Below are 24,925 nucleotides of genomic sequence, written 5' to 3'. Positions count from 1 at the left end.
CTATCATGACAAGTCTTTCACATCTGTTCATTATAGGAACAGTCTAAGTGAGCATCACACGTAGCTTTCAGCATTAGACCTGATGTGTTCTCTTCCAAATAGCAGAAAAAGCAGGCTGAAGAATATGAAGGCTTGGAAGCAAGAAACTAGGTAGCCAGCCCACTGGCAGTGCCAAGTTCTGTTAGGTGGATCAGTTCAGTAGTCCTCTAGACCTGAGTAATGATTTCTCCATTCTCTGGCACGTAGACTTGCACAGGGATTCCTTCGGGAGAGCGTTTCAGGATATGGACACGAGGTACCTGCGGGATTCAAAAGAGAACCTTTTAAATGAACTTTTATACTAGAGCACCATTCCACGCCTGATGGCACTACCACTAAGCAAATTCTAAAAAGGACTTGCTAAGGGTGACAGCCCTAACTGCCCTTGTTGCAACAAAACGGGATCAGTATGCCTGACTATAAAATCAATTCTACTCTCATCACTAAGCAAGGTTTCCAGGATCATCTCTGCTGCTGCTCCCATTCAGTACTATTAGACTAAAGCTGTTTAACATGTCCTTCATATTTCTGGCCTGGACAACTTCTGATTCAATCACTGAGCTAAAACCTTTACTGTTTGTACCTTTTATTCACGTTCATTCAGTTCCTTGTTGAAGCACCAGAGTTTTTGCTGGTTACAGTTTCACAGCTCAGCTTCCAGGCAAGGGGAGGAATCCAAGGGCAAGCTGCAGCTTGCATGGTGCGGGCGTCTGCTGCAGGCAAGGGAGACGGCCTAGAAAGGAGAGAACTGTGCACCCTATTGTGCAACAGTTTCTCACATCTACAGTACACAGATCTTTAAGTTGAAAACTGGATTTGCGTCATGCAAAATTTGTTTTGCTAAGTAGATTTCCTAAGGAGTTCAGGTTGTTTAAAACAGCAGACCCAGGTTCCAGAAAGAACTGCCCTCAGAACAAAGGTGTAGTTCAGCCATTTTCAACCACTATGCCGTGGCACACTGGTGTGCCGCAAGTGGTCCACAGCTGTGCCATAGGAAATTGGGGGAAGGTCATTTATTAATAGGGCCAATGGGAGATGTGAGGCCCCCACTGGCAGCATGGTGGGCCTTGTCAATTGTCAAAAACCTGGTGGTGTGCCTTGACCATTTTAGTGCCTTGTCAGTGTGCCGTGAGATGGAAAAGGTTGAAAACCACTGGTGTAGTTCATAGCACAAAAATCTCCACAAAAGCCACAACGAAGGACTTTACAAGTTGGAAAGCTGAGACTAACAGGAAAGGAGTCTCAAGAGAAGGGATGTGGATGTGCACCAGATGTCTAATCAGAGAACCTGGATCATTTTCCTTTTTGATGGAGATTTCAAACAAATCTACATTTGCTCTTTGAGGGCCTTCTCGGTGGTGGCCCCCGAACTGTGGAATACCCTCCCCTTAGAACTGAGAACTGCTCCCTCGTTGCTAACGTTTTGGCGTGAACTGAAGACCTTTTTATTTCAAAAAGCTTTTAATTGTTGACAGGCTGGCTGGCGTTCTTGCTTTTTATATGAAAATCCACGGGGTTTGTTTGTTTTTAGTTTTTTTAAATTATTGTAAATTGTTTTTTAATGTATTTTTAAGGTGTTTGTAAGCCGCCTTGTGTGCCCGCTGGGCAAAAAGGCGGGGTATAAATTAATAAAATAATAATAATAATTTGAGCAAAATTCTGCTACCCAGAAGGGTCCTACTCATGAGTAATCCTGGAATGGTACAAATGTGCATCTGGCAATTAAATCAGGAGGTGGAAGAAAACGGCTGGTGCAGAAGGACATCCCCTTCCTACATATGTATGCTCTTCTCCAGAGCTGCTTGCTTTTTAAAGAGCAGCACCAGGACTCCATTCCAGGTACTAACAATGTACCATGGAACTAGCCTGAGGTCTGTTCTGGATGTTTGACTGCCAATACAATGCTTTTTTGAGGAGGGCAAAATGTTCCCAGAAAGGACCTTGCTTAATTGTACCCTTTCATAACCTGTTGGTTCCCTGATCAGCTGCTGCCTCTGCACCATTTTTTCTAACAATGGTGGTGAAATTGATAGGGGCCTGGCTTAGACTACAAGCTTTTATCACTTGCCTTCAATACAAGATGCATTACAGCGTTGTGTGCTCCAGCTAAGTTTGTAATCTAAACAGGTAAAGAACTTTTTCTCCTTCTCCATTGACTTGGTCTGGCAACAACGGCAAGAAAATCTCACTGGTGGCCTAGCCCTGCCACCATGAATGCTGCCATAGCAGCATGCCAGGACACTTAAACAAATCATTTCCAGGGCACCTGACATCCAGACAAAGGTCTTAAGTGGTCTCACAAAACTAGAAGTCACAGGCTCCCTAGTGCCAATAGCCCCAAAAGGATTAGGATTGGCACTCACATGCTAAATTTAAGGATTAGACAGAGGCTCACATGCTCATTCGTCTATGGCAAAAATGTCTATTCTATTATGGCTGGCACATTAACCTGCTAGTTAACGCTTCATCACAAGCAGCTGGTTATTTAAAGGAACTCAAGGGTGATGCAGGAGGATGGAAGGAGCTGACTCCCCTCTCTCCCCCCCCCCGTCCTCCTGGCCTTGATCTTTACCTGAGTTTGCTGCCCCATTGAACATGAAGTGCGTGGCTCTCTGCCTGGCCCACTGCGCATGCGGAAAGCCCCTTGCCTGTCCAGAGAATGTGGCCGTGCATTGCGCAACCGGGTCCGTTCGTGCCATGATTTTAGCTCTTCTGTCACCACTGACTTGGAGAGTGCCCGAGGTCCCATAGAGGGACAGTCTTTCAAGGATGGGGTGCGCATCACCCTGCCGTGGGACACAATTGACCTGTGAAACCTCACAGGCACCACCTCTTCCTTGTAGGCAAAGTGAGCAGCATTGCCAGGGAGCAAAGATGACCTGCTGTGGCAAAGCTCCCTCCCAGCAGGCAGGAGGCTCTCAGACACGTACTCCATGACAGGGAAGTAGACTGGAGGGGACAGCGGCTTCTGAGGGCACTGGCACTGGTATTCCGCTTCATGCCCCTTGCAGATCTGAGTCTGGAATGGCAGCAAGGCTTCTTCCCTGGGCTGCAAGGCCACTGGCTTCGCAAAGGAGATGTCAGGGCTGCTGCTGCCAGCAGATGTGGTGTAGGAGATGCTGGAAACATCTGAGTTGCTGTCTTCTGAGGCAGAGTGATAGAGAGCTTTGTTGACTGGGTTGGGCTTGGGTGCAGAGAAGCAGTACTCAGGGACAGTGACTGTGTAGTAGGTGGGGCGCCGCCTTGGCAATGCACTTCTTCCACGAGACTCTAAGCCTTCCCTGGATGAGCACACCCTGTGAGACAGAAGGATCTAGTTAGACTCCAAACATTAGGAGCTCTCATGCAAAAGTAAAAAGTTTGGCACAATTGTCCCAAAATCTAATTCAGCTAAGGCCCAAATTCTTACCAACTTTCCAGCACTGGCATAGCTGTACCAATGAGACATGTGCTGCATCCTGCAGTTGGGTAGCACTCACAGAGGTCTCCTCAAAGTAAGGGAATGTTTGTTTCCTTGCCTTGGAACTGCATTGCCCTTATGTCGGTGCTGGAAAGTGGGTTAGGATTGCACCCTAAATAGAATAAGAAGAATACCAAGCAATGGGGCATGAATGTCAGAGCAGGCAATCAACTGAATTCTGCCCACTCTGACCAGCACTTCCTAATCCCATTGAGTGCCAGTTTGTAAGAGGTGCATTTTAAAGAAGAGCTGGGTATTGTTTCAAATGATTTTCCTCTTTCTGGAAAAGCACATTTGAAGTCTACAGGTCAAAAGATGCTCAGACAAAATCTAGCAGGCTATGTGTTAGAAGCAGAACAATAACAGGTACATTACTGGTAATTTCATATGTTAGGAGGAAGAAAATTATCTAAGAATGTATGAGGTTGTAGGTTCACACAGTGGATTAAAAACATGTCAGTGATAAGCTCTGTAATTTATCTGTGTAGTCAGTAAATTAGGATTACCCCAATAAACAATGCTCTAACCCAGTTCAGAAAACAAAAACAACTGGTAGCCACAAGGAAGTAATAGTCATGCACCACTGCTCCCATTCTAGTATGCCTTTACGATAATGGAGCTATACAACTTGTTACCCACAAAGTTAAACACAGGTCAGCAGCTGCAGATGCTTGCCCACCAGAAGTTAGACAAGCTGTTTCCGTTGCCTACCTGAGGCTGCAAGTGGGTGGGTGAGTGTTTGGTTGTACGTGTGTGTCAGACATTTGGCTGGCCACAATATGTGCTGAATGAGTTATATTCCTATTGGTGGATAATACCTTGCGCAGCTTCCATGCCACCTCCAGTTTATTCATCTCCTTCCATTCTTTGTCAATAGTCTCTCCACTTTCTTATGATATAGTTCATGGCCATGCATACTGGTGCTCTGCCTGCCACTTGTGGACAGTCACTTTTCACAGAGTCCAGTCTTTATGCACTCAAATGAGAGAGACATTTTGTGCTCAAGTCAGGGTTCTGTTTTTGCCAGCAACCCACCCTAAGGGATACTGCTGTTAATTAAGACAAAATGTTCTACACTAGTGACCCACATTCTCCAGAAAATAAAAAAACCTGTACAACTTGTACAGATATACAAAAGGCATGTTGCCACGTAGTAGTTTATTTTGCATCATTTAACCTGCTGCCAACAGAGAGGGAAAAGTAACAGGTAAGGCACAGAACTCCCAACCCTCAGTAAATCCTGTTCACATCTCCCTTGGCTTTTGACATTTCCACACCTATTTGCCAGCCTAGCTTCATTGCCACGAGGACTAAAATCTTTGAAATAGATGTTTTTAAAACAAAAGCTGAGGCTTTCAGGATGCCTCGTTCTGTCTAATATAAAATCCTGCATTTGTGAAACATGACCATATAAGTACAAGACTGTGACACAGCCTTGGTCATTGAGCTGCAATATCATGGTGCTTGTATTGAAAATCCAAGTCCAGAACAGGAAACAACAGGGCAAAGTCACCCAGGTGGATACACCTGTTATTGTTATGCTCGTTTAGTACCTTACAAGTTGAGATTGTCCTCTCCTTCCCATGAACTCTGGTGTTGGTGGGGCACTGGAACCAGCCTGTTTCCTGACTTCCAGCTTCTGAGGAGGAGCAAAGTGACATGGAGATGTCCTCTGAGCAGCAACAGGGCTAGGTGCAGGCTGAGGCATCAGGTCTGGACTGCTGTAAAGAAACACAACAATGTAACAAATAAGAAGCCTATAATTCCAACTGCCAATGCCATCACCCTTTCCTGAAAATCAACAAGTGAGAGACGCTAGGGACCAGAGAATTCCCCTCCCTGTATCTGTAAGAGATGAAAAAGAGCAAAGGAAAAGAACGTAAGACTCAAGTACCAGTATGTCAACCAGCTGTTCAGGTTAAGTTAACTAGACTGCTAAAGCTCTATGCAGCATTTTTCAAACTCTCTAGGAGAGTCTGCACTACTGTAAGTCCTTGCAGGGGTCAGGTGAGGAAGTGGGGCGGGGGGAAGGCAGCGACGCGATCCCCAGGATCGCGCTGATCTGAAGGGCTGCAGGGACTGGGATGTACTCACCAGTCCCTGCAGCAGCCTGTCGTAGGTGTGGAGAGCCTTGCGCGAGTATCTGCAGGGCTCCCCAGGTCCTCAGAAGTGAAAGTGGAGCGATCGCACTCCACTTCCGGTTTTGCAGAAGTGGAGTGCGATTGCTCCACTTTCACTTCTGAGGAACTGGGGAGCCTGCAGGTGCTCGAGCAGGGCTCCCCGCACCCCCGACCGGCTGCTGCAGGGACTGGTGAGTACATCCCAGTCCCTGCAGCCCTCCTGAGTGGCAGGATCCTGGGGATTGCGTCGCTGCCTCCCCCCACCCCTTAAGGGGAAAGAGGCCAGGGCCCTCAGGCTGGGGCGTCACAACGCCCCAGTCTGAAAATCACTGCTCTATGCCAATGGTTCCCAGAGGATATCTTGCACACGTGACACTAAAGTACTACTTACACTTATTATTTCTGTGGTGCAATTGAGAAATCTGTTGGTTGGAGTGTCATTTAATCTAAAATTGCTCTCCTCCATTTTCTGCCCCATTTTAAAATCATTCAGATTTGCACTGAAATAGCAGCAGGGATGCTCCAAGGCAGTTTATGTTCTCCTTTAAAATGTCCAAACTACAATGTGAATCTCTCTAATCTGAGTCACAGGAAGTGGTGCAGAGAAGCACATGTTTCTTTCTGAGTCTTCCATGTGCAGCAGTATCCAAAACTGAGACCGCTGCATGCCAGTAAAGGTGCAGTGAAGGTGTGCCCAGAGCCTATCATTCCACCCAGGGGCCGTCGCTTCAGCGCAGCTGGCTGGTACAAAGGTTGGAGGCAATCTGCAGCGCCAAAGAGAGGCCCCCCGGTGGATTGGTAAGCTCCGTCACCCAGGGGAAGGTTCATGGCAGATGCAGGATCAGGCTCGCAGGGCAGGGTTTGGCACCCACTGTCCTAGTGTGTGCCCTGATGGCGCCAGGAGGTGATCTCCTGCCTCTTGCAGAATCAAGTTCAAATGGGCCAGTTAGGCAAGCTTCCTACTATAAAGCAGGACCATGCAATCACTAACCCTTCATGTATGAGTTAGGGCACAATCCTAACCAGGTCTACTCAGAAGTAAATCCTATTTTTTCAATGGGGCTTAGGAAAGTGTGGTTAGGATTGCAGTCTTAGTTAATCCAGGTTCATTTCCCCTGGAAACAAGCGAGTCCTGCAAAGAATAGTAACCAGCGAAGTAAGAGTTCGGTTTCTGTCAGTAGAACCTAATAACATACTTTGCATCACTATAGCACTTTTCCCATGTGCTCAGAGTCTGGCACGTACTTTAAGCTCAGTGAACATCACACAGTCCAGTGTTATCATCATATTCCAGACTACATGGCTAAAACTAAGAGTTTATGACTGAGCTGAGGATTTGAATTCATGACTTTAAGCCAGCTCACAACAAACAGCTGAACTGGTGTTCATATTTTTTTTGCATGCAGTTTACCCTTTGCATGAACTTGCCTCCTGACCCAAAGTTAGTCTTTGAGATCAGACAGATATAGCCCAAGGACAGTGAGAAAACACAGGTGGCAGTGACCTAGCAAATGGCTCTGACCTTGGCACACTTTTGGGCTCAGCAGACTTCTTGGGTTTTTCATAGGGTTTATCCAAGCTGGTTTCTTTCCAGGGACTGTTCTGGATGGGTGAGCTCTCCACCTCAGCAGCTGGGTAGTGGGTTTGTGCATCCAGCAGGCCAGGATGAGGAGGTTGTGCTGAACAACTGTTTGGGGACTGGAGCCGAGGAATAGTTGTCAGCTTGGATGGAAGAGGAGGGGTCTGAGGTACCTGGGGTTCTTTCAAAAGAGAAAAGTATTACACCTCCACAACCTGTACAGCAGAGCAGTGGCGGACCTGCCCTTGAGGTGCCCTGGGGCAAAAGTTCATGAAGCCCGCCCCCCCAAATGAAGCTGCACCCCCACTCCACTCACCTGGAGTGACACGGAGCCTCACACAACTCCAGGACCGGCCGGAGAAGCTGTGTGAGGCTTCCCTGCAGTCTTAAACTGTGCTTCCAGTAAACCAGAAGCACAGTTTCTGACCGCGTCGGGAGCCTCATTATGGCTTCCCACAAGGTTCTGGAGGCGCACGAGTTCTGCACCTGGGGCATTTGCCCCATCCAGGGAATGGGAGGTCTGCTACTGCAGCAGAATCAGTGAGTGGTATTTTAGTTCCAAGGTTTGTTCACCATCCACTAGATCACTTATTACACATGAGCTCCCTTCTCCTCTCTAAGTTCAGCCAAAACAGGATGTTTGAATTCTAGCAGTTTTCCAAGGTCACAGGCACCCTTGTATTTAATCCTCAGTGTTTGCCTAAATCTTTTGATCATGTAGACAAAATCTATTAATTACTCCCTCCCTTCCCTCTCTCCAAGCTTGGCTGAATGCCAAACGAGATGGTAAATTGGAGAGCTGTCTCTTTGTCTCTTTACAAACCAGTTGTGGAGGACAGGGATTAACCCTCTTCCCCCAGCATTTGATTTGCAGCATGAAAATGACATGGGGGGAGGGTTAACTCTCCAGTGCCAGGTTTCTGATGCAGTTCTCCTCTGCCTCAGATGTTGGTTTAAAAGAGGGAGAAACAATCACAGCTTTCCAACTTCTTTTCTAGTTTAGCCCTCAGGTACAGATGGTTAACAGCTTTCAGGCTGACCTTAAGCTGGCCAAGTTGAACTGCTGAACCTACTGCTGGTTGATTGGAATCTGAAAACTACGGTGATACTTGGGCCCAATTGGCTATGCCTCCACCAAAAGACAAGCAATTTGATTATCCACAGTGGAATATCCCAGCTCCTATAAGATACAAATCTATTTTGGAAGAAGCCCTTTCATTTTTTCTTTTTTAAATAAGCACACTTCTCTCTGAGCCTCATGCTAGTGAGACTGCCTTGAAAGTACGCTTCAGTTTAATCAGAAGCATCAGTGTGCTCTACAGAACAGGTGGGCTTAAAAGAGCAACTCATTTGGAGGCTTAGATTGCAGAGCCAGGCAGTGGCGTAGCTAATGATCACGTAGTCAGTGCCAAGCTCAAAATGTTGCTCCGGAAGTGATGTCACAACTGGAAGTGACATCACACCCAGGCTTTTTAAAAAGTGAAAATTGGGAGGAACCCACCTCCTCCCCCTAGCAGCTCACCACCCGCTTGCTCTGCTGCCTCCCCCAGTCAGTGGCATAGATAAGGCATCTATCTACAACCTGGAGTCAAAGAACATTTTGTAGCCCCCCCCCCCCCCGCATGACAAAATCAAATTTAATTAAGCAAATAAATAAAATGTTATTGATTCCATGCTGTATCATAAAAACATCTCATTGGCGCTCAGAACAAACAGTTTCATAGGTCAGTTTGGAGTTAAGCAAATCCATTTTTTGTTCCACAAGGCAGTTTTCATTTTCTGGTTAATTGGCCATAACTTTCGATAGAAAACAGATATTTCAGTGCTGTTTGTTTCATTGCATTCTGCATTGAATTACCTTTCCAATGATATATAACATGATGGTATTATTCATACATACCAAGATTTTCACAATTTTGGTCACTAGTGTCAAGCTCAGCTTGTTGCCCCACCTAAAGCTTGATGCCCAGTGCAACTGCCACCCCCTGCACCCCATTAGCTATGCCACTGTAGCCAGGAAATCTACTACAGTTTCAGGGTGTTACAAAAGTTCACAGAGTGCTGACCTGCAGGGAAAGGAGGATCACTCACAACAAAATGATTAAACCAAAAGGGTGACATAGAGATCTCCAGGCTATCCCTAAGAGAGAAGTTCCACACATTGTGCACGTGAAGAAAAGGCACAAGCCTTTTGATGATGATGATGGTGTTATGTAGCTTACCTTCTTCTACCAGGGCAGCATCTGACAGGGAGCTCTCATCAGAAGCAACTAACCCTACGGAGGAAATGCAAGGAGGCTCTGATAAGGGCCAACAACCACACACTTCATTTAACAGATTTTTCAAGCATTTACTGGAACAGACTGATGTTCCCTAGAAATATGCACTCAGAAACCCTACTGAGCATCTCAGATGGGGGAAAAAAGCTACCCCTTTCTTAGTAATGAGACAGTTCCCACAGCCTCAAACCACAGCATTCAAGGTATTCAAGAACACACACTGACCTTCCTCAAAGATATGTTCCTTGATGTTGTGAATGAATAGTTAGCTGGGGGCTTGGGACTTGCACTTGAGATCACCTCTTCCCACACAGCCACAATACTTAATTATGAATGAAAATGTACAAATTCCCTGCATTCTTGGCATGCAGCACAGATGATTCATGCTAGCCATCATCCAACACAGAGGTAAGAGCCAGTAGCAGCCCAAACTTATCTAAAACCTAGCTCGGCTACACAGTGGCTCTGGTGCAGCTATTGTTGTATCTCATGGGGATCTTCAGGTGCTTGAGGTCTCCTCAAGGTAAAGACATTTGTTCCCTTATCCCAGGATAAGCCCCAGCAGCTGCTCTGGGTCAACCCAGAGCTACGCCAGACATATTCGCTGGTACAAGTTCGCACTGACCTGGGAAGGTGGTTCAGGCCCAGGAAGGGGATGAGGATTCAGCATATGTCACCACCGCTGAGCCTGACCCCCTCCCAGGCCAGATCATAAGAACAGCCCCGCTGGATCAGACCATAGGCCCATCTAGTCCAGCTTCCTGTATCTTACAGCGGCCCACCAAATGCCCCAGGGAGCACACCAGATAACAAGAGACCTCATCCTGGTGCCCTCCCTTGAATCTGGCATTCTGACATAGCCCATTTCCAAAATCAGGAGGTTGCATATACACATCATGGCTTGTAACCCATAATGGATTTTTCCTCCAGAAACTTGTCCAATCCCCTTTTAAAGGCATCCAGGCCAGATGCCATCACCACATCCTGTGGCAAGGAGTTCCACAGATCAACCACATGCTGAGTAAAGAAATATTTTCTTTTATCTGTCCTAACTCTCCCAAAACTCAATTTTAGCGGATGTCCCCTGGTTCTGGTGTTATGTGAGAGTGTAAAGAGCACCTCTCTATCCACTCTATCATTCCTCCTCAGGCGCCTATTTTCTAGGCTGAAGAGGTGCAAACGCCATAGCCTTTCCTCATACGGAAAGTGGCCCAGCCCAGTAATCATCTTAGGGTGCAATCCTAACCAACTTTCCAGCACTGGCATAGCTGTGCCTGTGGGGCATGTGCTGCATCTTGCAGTTGGGGGGGGGGCAAACATGGAGGCCTCCTCAAAGTACGGCAATGTTTGTTAACGTACCTCGGAGCTGCATTGCCCTTATGTCAGAGCTGGAAAATGGGTTAGGATTGTGCCCATAGTCACTCTCTTTTGCACCTTTTCCATTTCCACCATGTCCTTTTGAGATGAAGCGACCAGAACTGGATGCAATACTCCAGGTGTGGTCTTACCATCGATTTGTACATTATAATATTAGCCGTTTTGTTCTCAAACCTTTTCTAATGATCCAGGGCCCAATCCTATCCAACTTTCCAGTGCTGAAGCAGCTGTGCCAACATGGCGCACGTTGCATCCTGCAGTGCTGAGGTACTCACTCAAGGTAAGGAAATGCTTGTTTCCTTACATTGGGGCAGGAAATATGGCTGCATTGGCGGCAGAAGGTTGGATAGGATCGGGCCTCCACTCTCCTCCCCACTCCCATGACTGCCCTGTTCCACCTACACTCTCCCCTGTTCTGCCCATCCCTGCCTCCCTGCACCTCCTATGCAGGCTTACCTGCTTCAGTGGGTCTCTGTGGGTCCGCTGACACATGAGAGGCCACTGTGGCCTCCCTGTCAGCAAGCCCACTGCATGTGTTGGCAGAGGTTGTTTTGCAACTACTGTAAAGCAACCTCTGCCAGTGCAAAACTAGTTACGCTATTTAGGAGGAGGATAGGATTGGGCTGTAAGCGTCCTTAGCTCTGTGTTGGATTGTAAACTACCAAGTTTATTTTACTGCTAATATAAGATAATTCTGTGTGAAAACTTGGGGCGGGTACAGATTTTATGCAAACTTATTTAGCAGATTTGAGACCTCGTGCACAAATCTCCTGGAGATGTTCTCATTACAAGGGTAGGGACCAGATCTGGCTGTGCACCACGGCTCTTTGGGTGTGGAGAGGGGGAAGAAGGTCTAAATCTGTAGTAAAGGAAGAAAAGATTCAGAGCTACCTACTTCCTTGGCCTTACTAAGAGTTAATCTGGCACTAACAGATCTTTGCGTCATCCACTGCAGGTTTGTACAGGCTTTCGCCTGCAGCTGGTTCTCCCTGTTCTTTCTTGAGCTGTCTTTGGCAACTGCTTAACAGAGAATTGCAGTCTCTGTAGAGTATTAGAACAGGAAAAACCCATAAAAAGTCAACTTCCTGTCTTGGGATGAGTTCCAACTAAACCACGCCTGTCAAAAGTTCATCGGACCAAATTCTTGCAATATCCAGGAACAGGTATTTAACCCCAACCTCTGCCTCATTTCCATGCTATTTACACACACACACAAATCTGATATCTGCTCCTTCAGTGTAAATGCATATTTAAAACACTGGTCCTGTTCCATAGTGCCTACCCAGGATAGTCTCACCATTCTTCTCTTACCTTTATCCTTTATTACCATAACCACATCTCTCCCTCCTCGAGCCTTCTGTCCCTAGGCAAAATGGGCCCAGTTTTCCAGGCCCTGCTTTCAATATCTTGCACTTTAAGCCCCCTCTGAGGTATTTTAGAGCCTTTCAACCCAGTCATTTGACCAGTTAGGACACTGGTCTTGGACCTTTTCTGGGCCATGACCCCCAATAAATAAATAAATACAGTATAAGCTGGGGACCCACCATTGGTTCCACCCACTCCCTTCCCCCATCACCGCCCACTCCCCACCCCCTGTACTGTTCACTGTAACCAAATATTCTTGTTACAGGAAACAGAAAAAGTTACCATGAAGCCTGGCACAAGTGAAAACTATTTTAGCACAATTGCCAAAAACTTGAGCAGGATACAATCTCCTGACTCCTAAAGATGCCTCCCCCTTTATCTGGTGGTGTTCTGGTCCAGTGGTCTTCAAGCTTTTTCATTCCTGCATATTGCTGCGACCCCACAACTAAGGCTTCATAACCTCATAGAGGTCCTGTTAGCTCTGGGTTCTGAGTGAAACAGAAACACAGCTGACGAATTGGTCCAGGAGCAGGTGCAGGCTGCTGAGTTAGCAAAATCAACAAGCACCTGTGACAGACACACCCTGGGTGTTACCAAGCCTGCAATGATTGGCTGATCTAACTACTTAAGGGTTAGTATGCTGAACCTCCAGTGTAGTAGTAGGGGTGTAATTGGAGATAACTGAGAAACTGCTGCCGGTGACTGTGGAGGTTGGATAGTTGTGTGTATATGTGTGATTACTGACTGTGGACTGGACCTTGACTTTGTATTGTGGGAAACTGATTGGGATTTGTTATCATTGGACTGACTGATCTTCGTGCTGACTGGGACTGTTTATTGACTACTCTGTTTGTGATATCCCTTGCTCAAAATATAACTGCTGCTTGAAAGTACTCTGCTGTATATGCTGTTTCTTGCAACCTGCTCACATTGGGACAAAATAGGGACCCTACAACATCAAACATTAACAGGTCCCATCCTCAAGGTTGAAGAACAGTGAGATAGGAGATCTGTACTTAGATACACTCAGCTCACCTTCTAAGGCTGGAGCGCTGGCTGTCAGTGGTGATGAATGCCTCCTGGCTGCCAGGCGGTACTCACTGAGGGCTAGCTCCAAATCCTTCAGCTTCTTTTCCTCCTTCAGCACCGCACTTTTCCGGCGCTTCCGAACCTGCTTGGCAAGGTTCTCTTCCCGGGACAGACACCGTGCAGCCTCAGCAATCTGCAGCTGCAGAGCCAAATCTCTTTCCAGAGTGCTCAGAGGGTCCTGTGGGGGAGGGGAGCACAGATATTATTCCAAGCTATGTACCAGAAAACTGTAACATTCAAGAAACAACATTCTAATTGGCACGCATTAGTATTGGAAGCCCAGGAGGTGGTCTTGTTTTGCATGGGATGGAAACATATAATGAACACACTTCTCCAAAGACTGATACTCAGATTAACCCAGACTACAAACTCCTTCCCCAATGAATTTTAATCTTCCTTTCACACTCACAGTCCAGATTATTAAAGAACAATAAAGAGGTGGGAGATTTCCCACTCTTTTGAGGCATGCATATAGCAGTGTGGGGATGCTAATCCAGTTTAGTGATTTAGGAGCCCTGAGCCAGAGGTGGTAATTATTCTGGATTTCAGTAATCTATAGTTAGAAGAGAATATTCTTTTGTGTGTGCTGTAGGACTCTGAAGACCTGGGCTCAGTTCCCAGCCCTGTCCAGAGTCCAGGATTCTGGATATGAGGAAACCTGTTCACAGACAAGCAGGGACATTCTCTGTCTCCAGTATAATGGCTTCCTAGCTGGGGAAGAGGGACAAAGAAGTCTCTCTCAGAGCACTAAGCAACATCTCAGTGAAGATGAAGGTTAAAGACCAAGCTTTCCAGTATTAGAGTCATGTGTGCAAGAGAAGCCATGGTCAGCAAAGAACAACACCAGTCAGCACCCACACCCTATGCCACCCACTGTGGGCACAGTGAGAAAGAATAAGGGAACCACACCTATGCCACCTCCTATGAAGATTATTATTAAAACAGACCACAGCAAGGAGAGAGAGAAATTGCATAACCTAAAAGGCAATGGATCCCACGCCTTGGATGGAAATGAGGCTCTGCTTTGTTTGTTTGCTTGGGGCTTGAAGCTTCCACATTCCTTTGCTTTTTCTAACACGGACTTAAACCTGAACCACCCTCATGTCCCCCAAAGCCCTCTTTGTGCTGACAACACCTTTCCAATGTTTTATCTTCACAGCTACCAACCTCCTGTGCAAGGTACATCTTCTCTACACACAAGACTGTGTTTTGTTTTTCTAGATTACTTTAATCTGGTTTCAGAATGGGGTTGGGCTTATTGTGTGTTTTTTTTAATCATATAAAGGCTGGCTGCCTCCTAAAAAAAGTAATTACAGCCAGTGGTGTCACTAGGGTTCACGCATTACCCCCCATGCAGTGGGTGGGGCAATACCCCAGGTGGTGGGTGTGATGATGTACCATCACTCCGCCCCCACTGGTTTTTTGTCTGTACCTTTTGATAGAACATGGCTCTCCAAACCCTGGCCCGGGGGCCAGATGCAGCCCACAACCAGCCTCAATCCGGCCCGCAGCCAGCCTCTTGTATCCTGAAAGCCTCTGGCCCACTTGGCTGAACATGACTGGAACTGTGCTCTGATTGCATCTGGAGGGTATTCTAAGGGCCAGAGAGTTTGAATGGATGAGCCCATTCATTCATTCACTCATCTAAGTTCCATCTCTAATTTATTTATATAAATTTTATATTTAAATTTTTTTTTCCAGCCCTCAACACCGTGCTAGATATTTGATGCGGCCCGCTGGTCAAAATGTTTGGAGACCCCTGTGACAGAACAAGGACAGAACACATTCTGCATGAAATTACACATTGATTTATATATAACATGAAGGTATTGTTCCTCCAAATTGTGATTTTAGTGATATTGGCCACTAGTGGTGTCACACACCCCTCAGGGTGTCAACTCACTTATTGCAGCAGTTCTCAAACTTTTAGCACTGGGACCCACTTTTAAGAATGACAATCTGTCCAAGACCCACCAGAAGTGATGTCATGGTGGAAGTGACATCATCAGGCAAATTAAAATAAATAAATATAAATAATTAAAGTAAAACAAATAATTAAAAAAGCAGAAGCCAGCCCTGGTCCACCAAGTGAATTCCTCTGTAGCCTGCCTGTAATAACACCCCCCTCCCCCCCCAAAAAAAAATCAGTAAAGTTCTCAGCCCTACCCAGTGCCCAGTTCAATTTAAGAACTTCTGTTTAAACCATATCACTGTCAGGATCCATCTGGCTTTGCAAGTCTCAAAAAAGTTCACCTTATCAGCTGAAGCCTCTTTTTTGATCCTTTTTACTGGGGTGGGGGGGAGGCTGCCTTCTGGAGCATATGTTGAGCTCCAGTTCCATCAGATCAGGACCATTCTGGGTTTCACATTTCCCTTTTCCTGGCCTGACCACCAGCTAAGGCACGTTTGCTTACTCGCGAGTAAACACAACCATGAGCCTTAGTTTCGCTTTCCATAGGGCTCAATAATTCATCTGCTTAGAGCAGCCATTTTCAACCACTGTGCCATGGCACACTGGTGTGCTGCAAGTGGTCCACAGGTGTGCCACAGGAATTTGGGGGAAGGTCATTTATTAATAGGGCCAATGGGAGATGTGAGCCTCCACCAGCAGCATGGTATGCCTTGTCAATTGTCAAAAACCTGGTGGTGTGCCTTGATCATTTTAGTACCTTGTCAGTGTGCCGTGAGATGAAAAAGGTTGAAAATCACTGGCTTAGAGGGAGGGACTTTCTTCTCAGGTGTTTTTGGGGGCTTCACTCATTGAATCAGGACCATTCTGGTGTCGCTGGATTCCTCTCAGCCTGCCCTTTCCAATGGACTAAGGCAAGCTCGCCTACTCATGAGTAGACGTGTGATACAGCTCAGTTTCACTTTCCCTAGGGCTCCATGCATATTTGTTCTCCGGTTTTTTGGCCATAACGTTTGATAGAAAGGAGATATTTCACTCTGGTTTTTTGCATTGCATTCTGCTGGAAATTCCACATCCAACGGTATATAACATGACAGTATTACTCCTAACCACCGCAATTTTAGCATGTCACCCCCTGGTGCGTGTCACACCCCCGCACCCCCTAGCTGCTTGCAGCTTTTATGTCAATAACTTCAGAAACAAATTACTGGTGGAAAATTACAAATGCATACCTGCTCCCCACTAGGGGCAATATGCATCTCGCCCTCAATCCTTTGCCTAAAGAAATCTTCTACACTAGTGGTTCTCAAACTTCTAACACGAAGACCCACTTTTTTGAATGAAAATCTGTCAGGACCCACTGGAAGTGACATCATCAAGCAGGGAAATTTTTAACAATCCTAGGCTGCAATCCTACCTATACTTACCCAGGAGTAAATCCCATTGACTATCATTGTTAAAACCATATACAGAGTAGCCTGTTAAAAGCAAAGATCTATAATATTTCCTCATACGCAGTCACATACCAGGGTAGTATCAAGTCTGATATATTAAAAATACAATATTGAAATGAATGGGCTGAATGAATGAAATGAAATGAATGAAATCAGCTCGTAACCCACCTAGTGGGTCCTGACCCACAGTTTGAGAAACACTGTTCTACACAGCAGGGATCTAAGTTCTGTGGCTCTATAGCTCAGACTATAAAAACTCTTAGTCTCGGAAGACACCACTTTGATCCCTTGTAGTGTGGTTCAATGAAGATGTGATGGGTATAGGGAGTCCAACAGAGAACGGTCAATAACTCAGATGGTTCTGCACTACAGCCCCTTCACAGTTGTCAGAATGGTGGGCAACTATGATGACTGACATAGCCCCAGAATTATCAGCAATGCATACAAAGCTGCCTTTAACCCACTCGTATTACCAGTCTGCCTAGCTCAGCATTGGCTTCATTGACCTACAGCAATTCTCCCAGGATTTCAGACACAGACACGACCTGGCCTTGGGCTGATCCTGGGACCCTCCAAATGCAAAGCATGTGCCACTGAGCTAACGCTCGCTTTCTGCAAGTGCCTCTCTATCCCATTTGAGAAACATCTGTGCTTGGCAGCAAGGGTTGTCATCACAGGAACACTAACAACTACCACAAGCAGAATTTGGTGCAGATGTGGAGGGAGATGGCAGGGGCAAGATACCAAGTAGACCTTACAGAATTTCACACCCAATCTACCTGAGCTAAATTCCAAACTATGTAGTCATTATACTGTACCTGCATAGAGTTTTCTAGATAGAAAAAGGACCAAGGCTTTCACAGCTGCCAAGGAATCCCTGGCAAAGTCTTCAGCTGTGGCAGAATGCGAGTATAATCACAGCATTCAAACTAGGTATCAAACCAGCTCTAGAAATTCTGATGCCTGCATCCTTCATTCTCAGCCATAAGGGTTACAAATTTACAGTACTGTAAATTACAGTATCCCCAATGCACTATGGCTGTGAACACACAAGAGCATGCAGGACTATACTGCATTAGTTATACTGTCTGTGCTTTTGCACAATTCTGCAGGTAACTTTGCAGATACAGTCACAGCAATTCTGCACCTTCAGAAGAGGTCTTGAGGTATCCCACTACCCCTCCTTTTCTCCAGGTTCAGACTACAGATTCCCACCCATTGCTCACATTAGCACTATTCTACAAACGACCCTACAGTGTTCCTCTCACCAGCTGCCATCCACTAAATATCTTTTAGATCCTGTGGGATTCCATCTTATGCTCCATCTTGTGAAACTTTCCAAAGAACCATTTGCTATTCTTGCATTGTCTTGTAGGTATTGTAGAGCCCAAGAAAAGTTGGTTTCCTCCTGACATGACAAGCCACAGTTGGGCAGCTGCACTGAGACTCATGGAGCAGGTTCGTTTGTTCATTCATAAGAAACATAAGAACAGCCCCACTGGATCAGGCCATAGGCCCATCTAGTTCAGCTTCCTGTATCTCACAGCGACCCAATAAATGCCCCAGGGAGCACATCCTGGTGCCCTCCCTTGCATCTGGCCTTCTGACATAGCCCATTTCTAAAAACAGGAGGTTGCACGTACACATCATGGCTTGTAACCCATAATAGATTTTTCCTCCAGAAACTTGCCCGATCCCCTTTTAAAGGCATCCAGGTCAGATGCCATCACCACATCCTGCGGCAAGGAGTTCCACAGACTGACTACACGCTGAGTAAAGAAATATTTTCTTTTGTCAGTCCTAACCCTCCCAACATTCAATTTTAGTGGATGTCCCCTGGTTCTGGTATTATGTGAGAGTGTAAAGAGCATCCCTCTATCCACTTTATCCTTCCCATGCATAATTTTGTATGTCTCAATCATGTCCCCCCTCAGGCGTCTCTTTTCTAGGCTGAAGAGACCCAAACGCCGAAGCCTTTCTACATAAGGAAGGTGTCCCAGACCAGTAATCATCTTAGTTGCTTTCTTTTGCACCTTTTCCATTTCCACTATGTCCTTTTTGTGATGTGGCGACCAGAACTGGACACAGTACTCCAGGTGTGGCCTTACCATCGATTTGTGCAACGGCATTATAATATTTTCTTCTCAATACCTTTTCTAATGATCCCAAGCATAGAATTGGCCTTCTTTACTGCCGCCGCACATTCGGCTGACACTTTCATTGACCACCGCCACCCCAAGATCTCTCTCCTGATCTGTCAGAGACACCTCAGAACCCATTAGCCTATATGTGAAGTTTTGATTTTTTGCCCCAATATGTATGACTTTACACTTACTTACATTGAAACGCATCTGCCATTTTGCTGCCCATTCTGCCAGTTTGGAGAGATCCTTCTGGAGCTCCTCACAATCACTTCTGGTCTTCACCACTTGGAAAAGTTTGGCGTCATCTGCAAACTTTGCCACCTCACTGCTCAACCCTGTCTCCAGGTCATTTATGAAGAGCTTGAAAAGCACCGGTCCCAGGACAGATCCTTGGGGCACACTGCTTTTCACCTCTCTCCATTGTGAAAATTGCCCATTGACACCCACTCTCTGTTTCCTGGTCTTCAACCAGGTCTCAATCCAGGTTAGACCTGTCCTCTAATTCCCTAACTGGAGTTTTTCAGTAGACTTTGGTGAGGGACCATGTGGAACGCCTTCTGAAAGTCCAGATATATAATGTCCATGGGTTCTCCTGCATCCACATGCCTGTTGACCTTTTCAAAGAATTCTAAAAGGTTCATGAGGCAAGACTTACCCTTACAGAAGACATGCTGATTCTCCCTCAGCAAGGCTTGTTCATCTATGTGTTTTGAGATTCTATCTTTGATGAGGCATTCCACCATCTTACCCGGTATAGATATTAGGCTGACCGGCCTATAGTTTCCTGGGTCCCCCCTCTTTCCCTTTTTAAAGATTGGAATGACATTTGCTATTCTCCAACCTTCTGGCACTGTGGCCTTTTTAAGGGACAAGTTGCATGTTTTAGTCAAGAGATCAGCAACTTCATTCTTTAATTCCTTAATAACTCTTGGGTGGATGCCATCAGGGCCTGGTGACTTATTGATCTTTAATTTATCATGCGGTCTGAAACATCTTCTCTTTCAACCTCTGTCTGACTTAATTCCTTGGTCAGGAGGGGCCGTTCGGGCAGCAGTATTTGCCCGAGGTCTTCTGCCACGAAGACAGATGCAAAGAACTCATTTAATTTCTCTGCCATCTCTAAGTCTCCTTTTATCTCCCCTTTCCCTCCCTCACCATCCAGAGGGCCAACCGCTTCTCTGGCGGGTTTCCTACTTCTTACATATTTGAAGAAGTTTTTATTATTCCCCTTAATGTTGCTGGCCATGCGTTCCTCATAGTCTCGCTTGGCCTCCCGTACCACCTTCTTACATTTCTTTTGCCGCAGTTCATGTTCCTTTTTATTCTCCACATTAGGACAAGAAGCTTTATGGAAGGAAGGACATTTATGGAAGGAAGCTTTCTTGCCCTTTACAGCCTGTCTAACTTGGCTGGTTAGCCATGTGGGCACCCTCCTGGACTTAGTGGAGCCCTTCTTCTATTGCGGTATACACTTGCGCTGCGCCTGTATTACTGTTGTTTTGAGCAGCCTCCATGCACTCTGGAGAGATTGGACTCTTTTTACCTCAACCCTTTCAACCTCCTTCTAACCAGCCTCTTCATTTGAGGGAAGTCAAGGGTTTTTGTGAGAGATTTGCCCAGTATTCTTCCCCCGACGTGCATGTCGAAACAGATTCATTCATTCATTCATTCATTCAAAATAGTTAATTCCACCATGCCAGGTTTTGTTTTTTTTTAGAACTGCATATGGCAGTTAACATTTAAAACAGTTACAGTAAACATAGCATAAAATAAAGCTCAACTCCAGCATAACTCATCAAGCACATGGAACAAACTACAGCCTCTAGATAACTGGAGACTTCATTTTTGCCCACACAATCAACACAGGACAAGGGGCACCTCAGGCCCACAGCAGAATTCCTTACCACTCCTCTTAAGAGAATGGCCTTCTCATCCAACCTGAAAGCAGCACCAATTCGTCGGCGGACTTTTGGAGGCTTCTCCCCTTGTTTCAAAGGATACTCTGAGGAAAGCATGCCTGTCAGTTCCTGTCAAAGAAAAGTCAAGTGGAAGATTCAGTTCTCAGACTGTAGCCTAACTGTAGACTGTAGCCAGACTGTAGAACAAACCACCAGTAAGCTAACTGCTCAAGGTGACTTGTGGCCACATCTAGTTCAACTGTTTAGTAGAAATCATCAGACAATTTTTTTTTTGCAAGTATATCCTGCTACATGCCTGAAAAATGGATCTCAAGAAACCTTACAAAATATCTATTCATAATAATCTATCTCATTTCTTAGGGGGGCTGGGTTTTTTGTTGGTTTTGCAGTTTCTCATATTTTGTCAATATTCCATGATCTTGGGTTATCCTCATGCACAGAAGATTGCCATGGATAGATGAGATGCAGAATAAAATGGCTGAGTTCATTCCAGCCTTCTTTCCACTGGCATTGTCACTAGATTTCATTGTCCTTTCTTCATATCTGTGTGCCTTCCAAGCCTGTAGACCACTTTATTTTTGTGAACACCCCTTCCATTTCCTTCAGCAGCAGTGTCAAAATAAGCCCATCCCAAAACACTCCTGGCTTTTCTCTTATTCCAGCCCACAAAGGTTCTGCAGCAGTGCATGGATCTCGTGTTCCTAGCAGGGTGTGGCAACTCTAAAGCTCTCCTGACACCTTACCGCCTCACGCAAACACAGCTTCCTGAGCTCCTGTACGCAGGCCTCCAGCCGCTCCTCCAGCACCTTCTGCTGTTTCCTCATCGCTTGGGTCAGGTCCTTCATTGGAGGCATGGGGCTGTCTGGTCCTGGCCAGAGGCAAGACAGACACCAAATGACGTGTTAGTCAGTTGCTGTGGGAGGCGAGGGAAACAGTGATGCTTAATGAGCCAGACAGGGATGCCCTGTGGCAACTTTCTGGAGCCAGCTGCAGGTCTTACAGAAGTATCTCAAAAGACCCATGTCATTAACAATTACCATAAAACTGATGTGGAACTTCAAAGGAGAAGCCGTCTGGACAGCTCATCAGGTGGGGTATGGAATGTATACAGCACCAAGGACTGATTAGCCCCCATTCCACAGGCCGCAAGGCAGCTCAAGGTCATCGCAGATCAGATAAAGCAGAGACCCAGTGGTGATATTCTGGACTGTTCCATTTGTTAGACCTGCTACTCTGCCCATAGACCGGAAAAAAGAGACAAGCTTTGATCTTTGTAAGCCTTAAGCCAGAATTTCCAGAAGATCTTAGTTCTCACTTGGGAGCCATCTGCACAGGGATTCTCCCACAGATCAGATGAACAAAAACAGTTCATTGAATCTTCACAAGTCACACAGAGGCTTGGTCTCAACTCACACTGGCCCATGATCGCTCACTGTAAATGGAAGCAACAGTCCTGTTGCACATATGACTCAAAGTGCAAGTTTGATGCAGGATCCTCTGATACCATATTGTATTTCTGCACTAAATTACTAACTTGGGGGCAGTCCCTATTCAGATGTGCAATACGATATTTAAATAAGCACCTGGAATTGCAGAATAACTCATTTATAGGAGGTAGGTCATTAATATGGAACTCCCTTAATTAAGAATCTTGCACTTTAACAGCCTGCTTACTAGCGAGCGCTTGCTTTCATTTCGGTGTAAACCTTTTAGTGCAGTGAGACAAAATTAGCTCCCCCCTTCCAAAAAAAAGCAAGGAAGTGGGCGATGCAGCTAGAGTTAAGCACATAAGAAAAGTCCTGCTGGATCAGGCCAAGGGCCCATATAATACAGCTTCCTGTATTCCACAGTGGCTCACTAGATGCTACAGGGAGTACACAAGACAACAAAATATTTGTATTCTGTACTTCCTTGAACCTGGCATTCAGAGATAATGTTGACATTGAATAGTCTATAGCTCTAAGAGTGTATACTGATATAGGCTCACTACACTTGAGCTTTCTGTTGCTGCTTTGACCCAAGAGGAAGGTGGATCGAGAAGTACTTAATATCTGGGAAGCAGGAATGGTGTAGCATGGGGGGGGACGAGAGTGCAGTGGTGCAATCTCAATGACAACTGCACTAGTCTGCTCTGACACCCCCCCCCCACACACACACACTTCAGCTCTTGCTTGAAGCTGCCATGGATCTTGTGTGACAGCACAAACCTGGTGGACAAACCTGGGAGGATCTGGACGTCCAGTCCTCACTCCTTGTCAGCATGCACAGGTGCTTTAGAAACAGTAAGGGGCATTTCATGTGACATCTTTCCCTATGTCCAGTGAATCTCATGGCAGGCACAAGCATATAAATTGTCACCACTGGAGTGCAGCTTATTTACTCTTGCCACAGGTATGTTGTTCAGAACTTTGGGCATTTTTTAATGGCAATGTACTTTATAACTAAGGGCCCAATCCTATCCAAATTTCCAGTGCCGGTGCAGCTGTGCCAATGGGGTGTGCAATGCATCCTGTGTTGGGGAGGCAGAGGCCTCCTCAAGGTATGGGAACAGTTGTTCCCTAACCTCTGGGCTGTATTGTGGCTGCACTGATGCTGGAAAGTTCAATAGGCAAAAGTAGAGAAAGCTGGGCCCTAACTAAAGGATCAGCAGCAGTCATATAGAAAGAAAGTCACTTATGAAGAAGTCCTGGGTTTCTAGTGAAATACGTCCCCCCCCTCCCCAGGCCATTGGCTCATTGCAGTAAGGATGCAATTCCTCATTGCAACAACCTGCCTGTATTTTAAGGCTGTCTGGTGGAATCTTTGAATAGCTCTCTTCTGGTGGATGACCAATTATATTGCGAGTAAAGGGCATGATATTTTAAAGGCCCTATGACAAAGATGAGGCTACACCCCACCAGTCCTGAGAAATTAGGCAACACTGTTGATATCACTTCCTCTGACTAGGGGACCTATGCAAGATTGCAGTCTGATTCTGAAATCTTAGACATCTCTGTGTGAACACTCCATGTTGCATCATCGTCCAGATGGAAGGAAGCAGCACTGAAGCGAAGCCATCACAGTGCTAATCAGACAGGAGGTTCTTTTCACAGCTGCACTTTGATCTCACTGCCCACAAGTCTCAGCTGCTGTGACTGCTAGCAGCCTAATCTTCTGATTCCAGTCTCGGGTCACTCATAGGCCTAGGGCAGAAGGCAGACCCCCAACAGAGCCATCATTCTTCTTCAAGCTTGTTGACATAGGCATCAATCCAGGAGACAAAGCCAGCATTCCATTGGTACAAGCAGGAATTACCCCAATTACTCACTCACCTGACTGCACTATGATCCCACTGTCTGTGTCACTAGTCTCATCCTTGGTCTTCATGGCCAAGCTCTGGATGCTGGAGGATGACTGTATGACCACACCTGGGAAATGCTGTAGTGTCTCCTGTTTATACAAACAAGGGAAGGAAGACCGAGGTCTGCTTTACAAGTGCCTAAACCCCAGTTCACACAAGATCCTAAAACAGAGTCTCCACAGGATCAGAAGCCTCAATGTGACTATAGCAGCTAGAAGTCCTGAGATTTCTACACTGACTCCCTTATTTGTCTTGGCTGCAAGCAGCAACCATGTGCTACTAAAAGGCAAGAGAGATGGCAGATGGCAACAGCAGTATTGAGCAAGGACTGAGAGGCGTCTCTTTCTCCATAAATTGCTGTAGCACCTGTCAGAACCTACAGCTGCTACAATCATCCAGGAGCAAACATGCTCTCCACCACGTAGAAGAAGCTCTATTAGGGCTTCTGTGGGAACTGGGCCTTTGGGAACTAAATGCACAAATTCCCAGACCAATGCTTTACAATCCATGCTGGTCTCCCACCTGTCCAGCAAAGAGGGAAGACAAGCTGTGCTGTCCACATAATCCAAGAAGCAATAGCAGACCGAGCCACTCTAACTCATACCCTCTTTTGGGAAGATGACGACCAAGTTCTGATTTGATACTAAAGCATCTAAATTAAAGTTGGAAAATCTTCCATGCAGAAATCCCCGTAGATACAGAATTTTAAACATAAGCCTCTACTAGAACCAGGATGGTACAGTGCAGTGGTTCTCACACATTTAGCACCGGGACCCACTTTTTAGAATGAGAATCTGTCAGGACCCAGCAGAAGTGATGCCATGATTGGAAGTGACATCATCAAGCATGAA

At 46.0% G+C, this 24,925-nt stretch overlaps 1 protein-coding gene across 1 annotated transcript; it reads right to left on the bottom strand.

Moving 5' to 3' along the window:
* Positions 1 to 206: 206 nt before the first annotated feature.
* On the bottom strand, positions 207 to 24,115 carry INAVA (innate immunity activator). Its single transcript, XM_066626162.1, has 9 exons — positions 24,046 to 24,115; positions 21,478 to 21,602; positions 20,720 to 20,842; positions 13,255 to 13,486; positions 9,421 to 9,474; positions 7,142 to 7,379; positions 5,053 to 5,220; positions 2,612 to 3,335; positions 207 to 299 (listed from the first exon to the last, which is right to left on the bottom strand). The coding sequence occupies exons 1-9, from the start codon at positions 24,098 to 24,100 to the stop codon at positions 207 to 209; spliced, it is 1,812 nt and encodes a 603-aa protein (XP_066482259.1). The 5' UTR covers positions 24,101 to 24,115.
* Positions 24,116 to 24,925: the final 810 nt, after the last annotated feature.

The sequence above is a fragment of the Tiliqua scincoides genome, chromosome 4, assembly GCF_035046505.1.
Source record: "Tiliqua scincoides isolate rTilSci1 chromosome 4, rTilSci1.hap2, whole genome shotgun sequence".
Lineage (NCBI taxonomy): Eukaryota > Metazoa > Chordata > Lepidosauria > Squamata > Scincidae > Tiliqua > Tiliqua scincoides.
This window is presented reverse-complemented; position numbering and strand designations above follow the sequence as displayed.